This window comes from Brassica oleracea, chromosome C4, assembly GCF_000695525.1.
Source record: "Brassica oleracea var. oleracea cultivar TO1000 chromosome C4, BOL, whole genome shotgun sequence".
Classification (NCBI taxonomy): Eukaryota; Viridiplantae; Streptophyta; class Magnoliopsida; order Brassicales; family Brassicaceae; genus Brassica; species Brassica oleracea.
The window spans coordinates 1,612,699-1,627,231 of record NC_027751.1 but is presented as its reverse complement, the minus strand read 5'-3'; the positions used below and the strand labels follow the sequence as shown (position 1 = coordinate 1,627,231).

General features: G+C 37.5%; 2 protein-coding genes across 2 annotated transcripts; one reads left to right on the top strand and one right to left on the bottom strand.

Annotated features, from left to right (window-relative positions):
* Positions 1-9,112: 9,112 nt before the first annotated feature.
* LOC106337811 (glutathione S-transferase T3-like) lies at positions 9,113-11,097 on the bottom strand. The gene is made up of 4 exons (XM_013776925.1): positions 10,932-11,097; positions 10,773-10,850; positions 9,710-9,940; positions 9,113-9,645 (listed from the first exon to the last, which is right to left on the bottom strand). The coding sequence occupies exons 1-4, from the start codon at positions 11,095-11,097 to the stop codon at positions 9,113-9,115; spliced, it is 1,008 nt and encodes a 335-aa protein (XP_013632379.1).
* Positions 11,098-12,363: 1,266 nt separating this feature from the next.
* Positions 12,364-13,523, top strand: LOC106340785 (transcription factor bHLH100-like). Its single transcript, XM_013779627.1, has 2 exons — positions 12,364-12,721; positions 13,015-13,523. Exons 1-2 carry the CDS (start codon positions 12,434-12,436, stop codon positions 13,393-13,395), a joined length of 669 nt encoding a protein of 222 aa, XP_013635081.1. The 5' UTR covers positions 12,364-12,433; the 3' UTR covers positions 13,396-13,523.
* Positions 13,524-14,533: the final 1,010 nt, after the last annotated feature.

Below are 14,533 nucleotides of genomic sequence, written 5' to 3'. Positions count from 1 at the left end.
GGGGGGGGGGGTGGACGATTTTTACGCTTTATAGAAAATGTGAAAATAAATATATCAATGAGCGCACTCGTTCTGATTGATTCCCTCGTTCTGATTGAATCCCTTCGATTAATATTTGGGCATCGGCAGGCGTAATCATCGTATTATAACTTATAAGTTCATCACCGATATTATTAGAGCTGTGATTTTGAAAGGAAAAACATTAGAAATGTGATTTTGAAAAGAAAAATATTGTGTGCACAAGAAAATAAAAAATAATATTGGAGATATATGTCCTAGTAGAGCTCTAAGTTCTTTCATGACTCAGTCAAAACGGCTAGGTCCAAAAACCATGTATCAAAACTGAAAAACAAACTGGGGCAAGAGCAGTGCTCAGATGGGGCTAAAGCGGAGGTTGCGGTGGAGTACTTCACTGATCTTTTCACGTCATCCAATCCAAAATCATATGAACCAGCATTTGTGAGCTTCACTCCAAAGGTCTCTGCGGCAATGAACTTAAACCTCACCAGAAGAGTATCAAAAGAAGAGATCACAGAAGCCATCTTCTCCATCAACGCTGACAGCGCGCCTGGCCCCGATGGAATGACTGGAGCATTTTTCCAAAAATATTGGGGGATCATTGGGGACCAAGTGACTAAGGAAATCAAGGAAGTTTTTGAATCAGGTCTCATGCCAAAGGAGTGGAACTTCACTTATTTATGTCTCATTCCTAAGATTCCAAACCCGGAGGAGATGACTGATCTGAGACCGATAAGCCTTTGCTCGGTGCTCTACAAAGCGGTGTCTAACCTTCTGGTTAAAAGGATCCAACCCTTTTTGAATTCTTTGGTGTCAGTCAATCAATCGGCATTCGTTGCAGGCAGAAATATATCTGACAACATTGTCATCGCACACGAGGCTGTACATGCGCTTAAAGCTCACTCTACTATCTCCAGAGAATTCATGGCTGTGAAAACGGATATGTCTAAGGCGTATGATCGAGTTGAATGGGATTATCTGAGGAATCTCTTGCGGGCTTTGGGGTTCGACCAAAAATGAATTGATTTGGTGATGTCGTGCGTATCTACGGTAACGTTCTCAGTTCTTATGAATGATCAACCCTTCGGGTTGATAACTCCGCAAAGAGGATTGAGACAAGGGGATCCCCTCTCCCCTTTCTTATTCGTTCTCTGTACTGAAGGACTTACTCATTTGATGAATGTAGTCGAAAGAAATGGCCTGATCAATGGTCTGCAATTCTCGGAGGAAGGGCCTGCAATACACCATTTATTATTTGCGGATGACAGCCTGTTTTTGTGCAAAGCCTCACTGGAGCAAGCCACAGCGCTTCACAGAATCCTGCAATTTTATGGAGATGCCACAGGGCAGAATATTAATTTGGGGAAATCATCGATCACCTTTGGTGAAAGCGTGTCAGTGGGGGTTAGTGAAGAAATCAGGAACATCCTTGGAATCAACAGTGAGGGAGGCGCCAGCAAATACTTAGGCTTGCCTGAATGTTTCTCAGGATCTAAGATAGAGTTGTTGGCATACATCAAAGATAAAACGCTAGGAAAACTGGAGGGTTGGTACCTGAAACATCTGTCTCAAGGTGGTAAGGAAATTTTACTTAAAACATCGGCAGGGGGGATCCCGGTCTTTGCCATGTCTGTTTTCCAGTTCCCAAAGAAGCTGACTGCGAGCTTGAGAAGTGTGATGGCAGATTTTTGGTGGGGAGCGGATGCCCACAAAAATAAGATACATTGGGTATCTTGGGAGAAGATGTGTATGCCTAAGAATCTGGGAGGCATTGGGTTCAAAGATCTGGAATGTTTCAACCAAGCTTTACTTGCTAAACAAGCGTGGAAAGTGTTAAGCCAACCCCAATCCCTCCTCTCCCGGTTTTTAAAGAGCAGATATTTTAGTGAGGGTGAATTTCTATCGGCCAAGCTAGGGTATAGACCATCCTATGCTTGGAGGAGTTTATTATTTGGAAGGGATCTGATGCAAAAAGGGCTGAGACACAGGGTTGGTGATGGAAAGAACACAAGGGTGTGGTTAGATAAATGGGTGGATGATCCAGAAGAAGGGCTCAGAGCCCCGTGGAAAAAAAACCCAACCTTTGATGTTAAATTGATGGCGACTTCACTCATTGATCCTATAACGAAGAGATGGAATGTAGAAAGTTTGGAAGAGGTCTTTGTGCGTAAAGACATTGAGCTGATTGTACAGAACCAACCTGTGGTGGGAAGGGATGATTTTTTCACCTGGAAGTTAAACAAAAGTGGAGATATGACAGTAAAGTCTGCTTATTGGCTGCCTTCGTCACTTAAGGCCAAGGAGCAGATTCCGGAAGCTTTCATAGAACCCTCAACCAATCTACTCAAGGAGAAAGTATGGCAAGTGAAAACAGTCCCTAAAATCAGAGTTTTCTTATGGAAATCACTAAGTGCTGCTCTCCCTACGACTGACTTGATCAGGGCCAGAGGAATGAGGGTTGATAGTAGATGTCAAACGTGTGGTGAAGAGACGGAATCGATCAACCATATGTTGTTTCAGTGCCCTTTTGCTAGGCTGGTATGGGCGAGCTCCTCCATTCCCTATCCTAATGGGGGTTTTGACGAGGGCTCTATTTTCACAAATGTGAACTTCCTTCTCAACCTTAGTGGATCTCAACGGATAAAAGAGGAAGATAAAAGAGCTTGGCCTTGGATCATATGGAACATTTGGAAGAGAAGGAATGAGGTTCATTTTGAAAACAAATGTTTAAGTGCAGTTGAATTACTTCACAAATCTGTCCAAGAAGCTAAGGAATGGTACACTACTCAAGAAACAAAGGTTGAATGGGAAAAGGCTCAAACCCCTTTGCTGGTCGTTTCTAAAAGAAAATGGACGCCTCCGGAAACTGACTGGGTCATGTGTAATGTTGGAATGGAGTTTTCTAAGAACAACCATTGTGTAGGAGGAGCGTGGGTTCTAAGAAATAACAGAGGAACTGTCCTATGCCACAGTAGGAGGGCCTTTTCAGGGGTAAAGAGTAGAGATGATGCAAAGCTGAAGGTTGTATTATGGGCTTTGGAAAGTATGAGAAGCCAGAGACAATCTAACATCATCTTTGCGGGAGAATTTGGTGACTTGTTTGGTGCTTTGCAACGACCTCAAGCGTGGCCATCTTTCTCCTACCAATGTACGTTAATGGAGAAGGAATTGGAGGGGATAGTGAACTGGAAGACGAAGGTAATTACCCGAGAAGCAAATAGAGGGGCTTTTTTCATTGCTCAAAGTGTCATCAAGTATGGTTTGATAAATTCATATGTGGCCAAAGGGCATCCACCTTGGTTGTTTGAGCTCTTTGTTAATGAAAGTCGATCCCTCTGATTGTTGCTGAAACGGTAGACGGCCTTTTGAGAGAGGTTGAAGATGCGCCAGAGTTGTTAAAGAGCACGAGGAAAAAGGATAGAAACTGCTGTTCTTGGATGCTCTGTTCTATATGGCTATGTTTTATTTTGTTAATTACACCAGCCTGAATGTTCTTCGGCTTGGCTTTTGTAAGAGGAATGATGGTGTTAATGCCAATCAAATTCAATAAAAACTCCTTGATGGAAAAAAAAAAAAAAGATTACAAAAGAGCTGTAAAAACTATCGGACAAATCAAATTAGGTGTACTTGATAAAACTGCATATATATCAAATACCCGCTCTTGCTTCCGGTCAAAAACCCATGGCAGTAGTTGAATGTTGAAACTCATCTATGTCGTTCCATGTGTAAATTACATGCTCTGGACATACCCATGGTGTTTACACGTAAAAATAATAGTCACGAAGTCTAACTCATCTTAGACTTCAAAGCCCACCATTCGAACGGATAATGCCCATCTATTCATTCCAAAAGCAATCACAAGTCTTAAATCAAACCCTTAATTTCTTTTGGTAAAGATCAGTATAATTTGCAATGAATAAATAAATATTTTTCTTTTCAAAAAATCACTAAAATTATCAAGTGTTAAAAAAAAAATCAAGTGTTAAAAAAAAAAATCAAGTGTTGATAGTCTAGTGATAATATAAAGGGTTAATTTTTTTGTGGCTCGAATTCAAATTACTTTTACTATATTTTTTTATCTTTTAGTTAAAATATTTTAAAAAAACTGACTTTAGGTCTGGGAGACAAACATGAAACCCATAACTTTCACTGTTATAAAATTTAAAAGCCTTCGTCTAAAATAAGAAATGAACTGATTGGGCCTTCCACCCCAATAGCTTGTATAGCTTCTAATGCGCAAAACGAAAAATATAACAAAACACACCATTATTAAAAAGAGATAAACATACAAAAAGCAACACTAATTATCAAAATATCAATAGAACTTGCTTTAAAAACCATACTAATTAGGGGGAACACACAACGTCTGAAGAATGTCGATAGAGTAAAAAATCTTCTTCAATTTCTTCAGGATTTTACTTCGATTCATGTTTTGTCCCGTCACCGTTAGAACGTCTAGGTCTAAATTAAAATCCGCATACTCATATCCTATAAAACAAAGAATAAAACATTATTACACATTGTTCAAAATTGAAAACCTAACTAAAAGTAACATCTTTATCTCTATATATATATATATATATATATATATAAAACACATGGTTTAACTTGGTTCAGTTAAGCCAGCAGTTTATTCTAAGTGTCTCAATGGTGTAAGGCCGTTTATTGGGATGTTGGTGTACCGGTACGATGAGACAGACTTCGAAGTGCTTTCCTCCTGGTTTCTTCGTTAAAACCCCGATACTTAAAAACAATTTTCGACGACTACAAACAATGAAATAAAACGAAAGCTTTAGTTATCTCATAAGAAAAAACACTTCATTGGATTTGTATAGTTGCGTTTATATTTTGCTCGATAGGTTTGCTAAAAAAAGAAACGAACCATCTTTTAAGAGAGCTAAAAAGTTGCACGGTGAAGACTGAAGAGAAGGTGATCAAAGAGAAAAGAATATGATTACACAAGTTTATATATAACTACGCGCTTGCTCATCGACCTCCGTAAAAATGGAAAATTGAGTTCTTTGTAAAGAACAAAAAGTTTCTTTTTATATGGAAATTTGGAAGATATCTGGTGATCAAGAAGAAGAATGGAAATTGGATCTAGAATAATGGAAATTTGGAGATTAAAGTAAGGCAACAAGTATTATTTTCGAAGAACATTGTTATTTCTATTTTTCTATATATATATATATAATATATTTATATAGATAATCTAAAAATAGAAAAGTTACACTAAAAGTGTAGTTAACAAAAAATTTGGAGGTATGTACACTAAAAAGTATATTTTACAAAATCTTTTGACCGCTTGTAAATTATTAGGAGTGGATCTGAAGAAACATTTCATGCATGTAATAACCGTATGAACGATAAATGGGGCGCTGCTAGAGACGCAGGCTGTAACAAGTGGTTCTAGGAAAGTGAATTTACTTGGTTTAAAGTGGTAAAACCAATCTCTCAGGCTTGCTCAAATCTCTTAAGAGTTTAAAAGCAATAGTAACCTACGTAATGACATTTTCTTGCAAACTTGAACTTCGACAATGTAATGCATGAACAAAACACCAAACGTCTCTCCATGAGCTTGTTCAGCTCCCTTATGACACTTTGGCTCATATGAAAATATGACCCTTTTAGCTGCTCTTCTTTCTGTCTCTCCATGAGCTTGTTCCTGGAGTTATTTGTTTTCTCAAGCTGATTGATACCCTGTTTTTTTGTTTCTTTTTTGCCAGGGTATCTCTTGTATAGGTTAACTGCTTTCTGTAGACAAACCTTATGTTTCGGTTCATCCTGCATATGCTAGAGATACATAGTGATGCGTGCTGCACTCACTGGATATCCTGAAATTTATTTATTTTTCACTCTTTTTCCTATAACTTAAAATAATTAAAACAAATATTTTGGGCCCATCGTTATTATTTATTAATAAACCATTAGGTTCTTTTGATTTGATGGACCTAAATGGAGCGACTAAATCTCAAATATCGGCCGTTATCTGTTCAGAACTAGAATCAAGGCATTTTTAGCCTAACCGAGATGATTGGAGTTGACCTTTATACTAATATTCTTATGCTACGTGAGTTTAAAAGTATATATATAAAAACGTTAGCCACTACACTACCAAAAGTTTAGCTAATAAGTTTTAAATAGGGAATCTACACTTGCTAAATTTAATAAAGGGAAATGCTTAAATCATGCATGATTAACACCGGTCTCTTAGCCGAGGATCTTAACTCATGATTTGACAATTTTTTTTTTACACTTTTCGGTTAAGAGACGGCTCTTAGACCATGATTAACCTCAATCTCTTAACCGGGGTTTTTAGCTTCGGATAAGAGACGGTTCTTAGCTTTTCTTAGTTTTTTAACTAATAAAAGCTAAGAACCGTCTCTTAGATAAGAAATATAAGAGCATGTTTAATGGAGAATTCTTAGGGTGGGATTCTTAGCGGAATATAAGAACCCGTCTCTTAACTTTTAACTAAAAAAGCTAAGAACCGGTTCTTAAATATCTTATTTAGGAACCGGTTCTTAGCTTTTTTAGTTAAAAGTTATATTCCGCTAAGAACCTCACCCTAAGAACTCCCCATTAAACATGCTCTAAGAGCCGTTTCTTAACCGAAAAATGTAAAAAAATAAAATAAGAAAATATTAAATCATGAGTTAAGAACTCCGGCTAAGAGACCGGGGTGAATCATGCCCTTAGAGCACCATTATCCCTAGCACCCCTAATGGGGTGCTTAATCATTTTTTTTTAGTATAAAATATGTGTTAAGCATTTTATTAAGAAACTTCTAATTTTTTTTACCTCCAATGTATGTTTCTTATTTTGGGGTGCTTAAAAAATTTAATTTAACATTGTTATATAAAAGATAAAATTTATTTATTATATAAAACATATTTAATGATAAAATTTAAAACATAGATTTTTTTTTAAAAACATAAAAACGAAGATTAGTACAATAATCAAGAATAATTTGAAAGAAAAATTCGAGCTCAATTGTTGTCTTCATCACGTCCAAATTTACTTCATACATCTTCAACCAAATCAGCTTTCAGTTGTTCATGCATTTGTCGATCACGAATTCTAGTTCAAACACCCATCATATTGGCGATATTTTTTGGGATATCTGTAGAATACGTGAGATCGACATGTAAACTTCCGTTGTCTTCTCCTTGTTGGAACTCGGAAACATCAAATTGAGAGTATCCATCTCGTTTGTCTTCTACTATCATATTATGGAGCATAATACATGCTCTCATAATCTTACCAATTTTGACTTTATCCCAAAAAAGTGTTGGATTTTTAACGATGGCAAATCGAGCTTGGAAGACTCCAAAAGCACGCTCGACATCTTTTCGGACAGCTTCTTGACGTTGAGCAAATAGCACTGCTTTCGGCCCTTGTGGTAGTGAAATAGATTGGATAAAAGTTGCCCATTTCGGGTAAATACCGTCTGTGAGATAGTAAGCCAAATGATACTCTCTTCCATTGACAGGGTAAGTCACTTGCGGAGCTTGACCTTTTATTATGTCGTCAAAAACAGGTGAGCGAGCAAGAACATTGATATCATTTAAGGTACTTGGAGGTCCGAAAAAAGCGTGCCATATCCATAAATCATACGAACGATTGTTGGTTTGCCCGAACCACGAGAATATTGCCCTTTCCAAGCGGTGGGACAATTCTTACACTCCCAATGCATACAATCGATGCTTCCTATCATCCCGGGAAATCCATGATACTCTCCAATATCAAGTAGACGTTGAAGATCAGCCGGTGTTGGTCTTCGTAGGTACTCATCGCCGAACAAATAAATTATTCCCTCCACAAAATTCTCCACACATGACCGAGTTGTCGTTTCACCGAGCCGGAGGTAGTCGTCGACCGTATCAGCCGCACTGCCATATGCCAAGACACGAATGGATGATGTACACTTTTGGAGTGTTGAGAGACCAAGTCTTCCAAGACCATCTTTTTTTTGGCGAAAGAAGTCAACTTCATTGGAGAGACGATCAACAATGTGCATGAACAATGGGTTGTTCATTCTAAAACGTCGTCGGAAATAATTTTCAGGATACGTGGGCGTTTCACTGAAATAATCATTCCATAAACGTACATTGCCTTCTTCACGATTTCTTTCGATATAAGCTCTTTTTTTCTTTTTTTCCTTTGTTCTTCTTGATCATTATTGATGGTTAATTTCTCAAATGTTTGATCAAAATATTGATTAAACATTTGATCAAATGCTTCATCAAATGTTTCATCAAATAAATCATCTAAAGTTTTTTGAGAAGAAGAAGAAACCATATTTGGTGATTGAAAAGAAAAGATGAGTAAAGAAATAAACTTTGGTGTTTTGGATATGGGTGAGGTTGAGAGTGTTTCTTTATGGTTGCTTTTTTTTTTTAAAATCGGGAGTGAGGTTGCTGTTGAGATTAAAGAGATAACTTGAGATGGAAGAAATGGTGAGCAAAGGAGAAAAGCGATTTAATCAAAGGTTTGGTGACTTTGATGTTTATACGAGAAGGTTTGGTGACTTTGATCAAAGGAGAGAAGGGATTTAATGTTCGATGAAACTATGAGAAGGAGAGAAAATGATTTGGTACAAAGAAAGACTGAAGCTTGAATACTTTATAATGCTAGACATGATTTGGTACAATGACTTGGTACAAGTCTCGTGAAACAATATAATGCAACACATGCATACAAACGAGAGATGCAATCTGTGATACAAGATACAAGAGGTCTGTGATACAAGCAGACAATGCACAACAAAACAAGGCTGCTCCAGTCGTTCGTGATAGAAGCAAACAAAACAGACAATGCACAAGAAGACAAAAGACTCAAGGTCCGTGATAGAAGCAAACAAAAGACAACAGAAGCTTGTTGCTCCAATGGCACACGGATGCTCCAACAGAACAAGGATGCTCCATTCGTTCACCTGACAACAAAAACAAGATCAACATTAGAACACGAAACATATATATTAAACAGAAACTTATGCAACAAGTTACACTCCATGACAATAGAAACTTAAGCAACAAGATGAACAACAACACATAACAAACAAGACATAGAAGACAAACTGAAACCACTTAAACTAATTTGACATTAACTCATGAATGAGTTTCTTCTTCAAAGCTTCTTCATAATCCGCAAGAGAGTCTTTTTTAGCAATGAGACTGTCCAGTAACTTCATCTTGGACAGCCTTTCTTTCACCACTAAATCCTGCTTCTTGAGGCTCCACATTGTCTCAAACTGAGCCAGCTCCTTCCCGTCATCCACTGTCTTCTTAGACAGCCTTTCATTGCTGCCTTTCTTCGCGGCCTTAACTCCTGGGGTTCGACGTGTTCCTTCATCATCAAGAGCAGAATCTTCTTCGGTTGCTTTGTAGCTTGTGGAGTCTGAACCATCCTCACAACGTCTCTTCTTGGAGCTTCCTTCTTTTTTTGCAGTAGACAAGGCACACCACTTCTGATTATTACGCAACTCTTTCCAAGCAAGCTCAAGAGAAAACTTTGTTTTATGGTAAGCAAAGAAGATTTCGTGGGCTACTTTGAGAACATCATTCTCATTTTGCCCACTGGTTCTCTCTCTCGATGCAGCCTCATATGCTCCAGCAAACTTGTATACTAGGTCATTGATATTCTGCCACCGATTATTGCAGTGAGAAGCCTCTCTCTCTCTTGTCACTACCAGCAAGCTTTCGACTAGCAGAGAAGTAATCAGCTATTCTTTTCCAGAAAGCATTAGACCTTTGCTCATTCCCTACTACGGGATCTTTGCTCGTGTTTAACCATGAGCTGATGAGCACCACATCGTCTGAAGGCGTCCAAGTCCTTCTTTCCTTCGGCCCTACTTGACTGTCTTCACAAAAGTTTGAATCATCGGTGAAGGGAACTTGCGGTGAAGATTGTGACACGCTATCTGATATGTTACCAAAGATAACATTTTGTTGACTGCTAAGCAGTTCAACAAAGTTTGAAGGCTCAGTGAATGGATTAAAATTCATTTCCCAAGTGAATGAGGAGAGAAAAAACATATGAGAATCTGTTGGAGGAAGAAAGAAGGAAGGAGTTTTAAAGATGGAAAAGAGATATTATGGAGAATACAATGGCATTGTTTTAAAGATGGAAGAGAAAAAACGGATAGAAAGAAAGAAACCATTCAAGAAAGAAATAACAACCACACTCAACCACACTCAAACATTTTCTCAATTCAACATCACTTATATTAAATACGAACATCAATGCCCACTGACCAAAACATTAAAAGATGAAGACATTTACCTGTATTGGTCGAGTAAATGCAATCCTCAGCTTCGACGATTCTTCCTTAGCAACCTTGATCCATGCAACTCAACCGACATACACACAGAAAGAAAACAAAAACGAGTATCAAGGAAACCAATTCATGACCCTAAATAATATAATTTCACTCTTTATCAATTCAGACCAGAACCATTGATGACTCTCAGTTCAGTTAAGTTACGGATCAATTGGTGTACATAAAACAGAGACAAAAATCACATGATCATAAAACAATCTATTCAACTCAGACAAGAACGATACTCAATATCAAAAACGATCAGTTCATACTATCTCCATTCAATTTCATATGATCATAAACAATCAGTTCATACTATCTCAATTCAATTTCATACCATCTCAACTCAATTATAAACGAGCTACGCATATAACCACAGCTTTTTATCAAACGTTCAATGCATTAGACTGATCGAATCGTGTTGAAGTTTTACCTGTATTGCAGACGAGAATCACAGACCCTTCGTTGTAGTCGTCTTGTTTGACGAACCTTCGTCTCTTGCTCAGTCCATCTGAAGAAACAAAGACAGAGACAAATCATGAGGATGGAACGAACAGAACAAACTAATAAAAGGCACCATAGATAGCTTTACCTTGCTTTTGATTTCGTAGAGGAGAGCTCGGGCCCTGAGAGAGGTGAGCCGTCGAGAGAGAGAGATGGCTTGTTCCACGATCCTCGAGGGGATCGACACCGCGAGACGCCGAGAGATTCATCGCGGAGTCGTCGAGGAGAGAGACAGAGAGACGAGAAGATATCATCCTCGATTTCATCGAGGATAGAGATAGAGAGACGAGGAGAGATCATCCTCGATTTCGTCGAGGAGGCGTCGAGGAGAGCGAGAGAGACGAAGACACTTTCATCGTCGATTGATCACGGAGGCGTCGAGGAGAGCGAGAGAGACGAGGAGAGATCATCGTCGATTGATCACGGCGCCGTCGAGGTGGAGTCGAGGGGAGATCGGTTGAGAGAAGACGATGAGGCGGAGTCGTCGAGAGAGAAACACAACACTTGTGTTTCGAGAGAGAGAGAGAGAGAGAGAGAGAGAGAGAGAGAGAGAGAGAGAGAGAGAGAGAGAGAGAGAGAGAGAGAGAGAGAGAGAGAGAGAGAGAGAGTTGTTGACGCATGTCCAATAAGACGCGCTTCTTCATGTGCCTAATTAAACACCGCTTCCTCCCTAATTTCATCATTTTTCTTTTTCTTTAAATCTAAAAATCATTAAGCACTCTATTAACCACCTTGGTTAAAGGTGTTCTTATATCTCTTATTTAAGAAACGGTTCTTAGTTTTTCTTAGTTAAAATCTAAGAAAAACTAAGACCCGTCTCTTAGCCGAAGCTAAGAATTCCAGTTAAGTGATCGGAGTTAATGATGGTCTTACGTACATGCTTACGGGTTAATTACATAGTACATGCTTACTGGTTAATTACATAGATATGCTTGTAACCAGGAGAAAAGCCTAAAAGTATTCCACGTACTTTGCACGTGCCTCTCGACAGTTCCATGTCCACCAAACCCGTGTATCCCTCGTGTGCCCCTCAGGGTTATAAACTTATAGTTATGTAAAACATACATAATACATAATTCAAAAAAAAAACATACATAATTCTAATGAAAATTTTATATTCGACCACATTAAGAGAATATTTAGAGTTTTTTTTTTATCGTTTGAAGTTTATGTTTTCGCTTTACCACATTTTGATTAGTGTAGTGACATAAATAGAGTTGCATCACTCCATAGATAACTTAGATTTCATCATATCATAGTATTAAAGAGTTCTACATGCATGTAGTATGTCAACTGGTGATCCTTGGAACATGCTCCTGCTTGGGGAGAAAATACTTAACCACGTGACAACGCATGTCCACTCGTGACCCATACATTTCGCCCTATAGTATTATTTTAACTTACATATCATAGATATTATACACTGGATAATTTTTGTTTATTTCTATTTTGTTTGTATCCGTGTGTATATATATATATAAATGAATGAGACGTGAATAATCCAACTAACTCACCAGCATATTCCAACCGAAATAGCTTCTAGAGAAAAAGACTAAAAAAATAACAGATCCTTTACACTATCTAAACAAAATGTGTGCACTCGTCCCTCCATTATTTCCCCATTTCGACTGGCCTTGTGGAGACCAGAGCTTCTATTATGTAAACGACGACCTAACCAACACGTTTCTTGATTTTCCGTTGCCGGACTTGGAGGTGGCTCATCGGAATGTGTCGTCGGAGGGACATGGAATCTTAGAGGTAAAGAATCAGGTCGTGATGAAGAAGCTTAATCACAACGCGAGTGAGCGTGAGCGTCGCAAAAAGATCAACACTATGTTCTCATCTCTTCGTTCTTGTCTTCCAGCTTCCGATCAATCGGTAACAATCAATTCAAATAAGTTTACTTTTTACTCCAAATAAAAATTAAAACGAAAACTCGTACAGTTGCATTAAAATTTACAAGTTAAACATTCAACATATTTATTTGATCCAAAAAAACATTCAACATATTTGATCCAAAAAAAAAATATTCAACATAAAAGTATAACATCATAATTAAGGTTTATGCTCATTCATTTGCTTTTGCAACTTTAATTTTTTTATATAGAAAACACTGTGATCCGTGTTTTTAAACGCAATGAAAGATCAGATATTTTGAATATTTCTTGCAGAAGAAGTTAAGTGTTTCCGCAACAGTTTCACATGCATTGAACTACATACCAGAGCTGCAAGAGCAAGTCAAGCAGCTCATAAAGAAGAAAGATGACCTCTCTTTCCAAATCTCGGGTCAAAAGGATCTGGTTTACGCTGACCAAAACGGTAATCCAGAGAAAGGGGGCACACGTTATGCATCAACTGTATCTGCGACTAGGCTCGGTGAAACAGAAGTAATAATGGTCCAAATTTCATCGTTACAGACTGTAAAGTGTTCGTTTGGAAATTTACTGGGTGGAATAGAAGAAGATGGGTTGGTTCTTATGGATGCTTCATCTTCAAGGTCTCAAGGAGAGAGACTCTTTTACACTTATTTCAGATGGATAATTGCAATCTGAATTTCGAAGAGTTAAATGATAGGTTGTTTGTATTTGTACGAGAAATGTGGAAACTCGTCTAAATAATACAATAACTATTGATGTGATTTGGTCTTTTCTTTTGTCTCTCCTTAAAACTCAAGTTTAGAATCGAAATAGTATGAATTTGTACCTTCTGCTTAAACAAGTAGGTTGTCCTTTGTATAATAATTTTATTTTTGTAAAAAAAAAAGTTTGTTAATTGTTGAGTACAAGAACACGATGTGTTTTGTGCGATCCCTAACTAACTCGAAACCAAAGAATGGGTCTACATAAGAAAATGTAGTTGATATAACTAAGGGAGACCGATTAACCCTAGTCTCTTGACTGAGTTCTTACCTTCGGCTAAGAGACGGTTCTTAACTTTTCTTTGATTTTAACTAAAAAAAGGTAAGAACCGTCTTTTAAATAAGAGATATAAGAGCATCATTATCCCACATACTCATTTTAGAGGTTTTTAATTTTTTTTTAATAATTTTTAGTTGGAAAAGTGAGTTTAAGAGACTTAGTTAAGAGACGGGTATATTTGTGTGGTCCATTGCAAGTCTCTTATTTAAGGGTTCTTAAAAAAAAATATTAAACATTATTTTATTAAACTTCAAATTTATTTATTAAATTCTTAAACATAACATTTTGAACATAGATTTAAAAAAAAAAAAAATGAAGATTAGTATAACCTAAAAGCTTTATTCAGTTTCTTGCTCATCAAGTGAACTTTGTTTGTTACACACAGGTTAACAGAAATGAACAGAAAAGAACACCAAGCAGTTCATACATTTTTCTGTCTATGACGTCCTATTACAGAAATACGACAAAATAAGAAAACTAAGATTTCGTTTCTGGCTAGCAAAGAAGGCAGTGTGCTAAAATGGTTAGCTCACCTTTACAATCTTAGGATCTGCCCATGGCAAACTTTTCCAGACAGTCCAAGCAATTGACCCACTACACAACACAAATACATCAAGTTCAACCAAGAAACATAATAAGTTGGTTATGTGAAAAAAAATATATAGAGAAATGCACAGAAGGATATGCCTCGGAAAAAAAACAGGTAAAGTGCACAGATTAACCATTAGTTCGGTAGCGCTGCTCCACTATTGTTTTCTTATTCTCTTCAAAA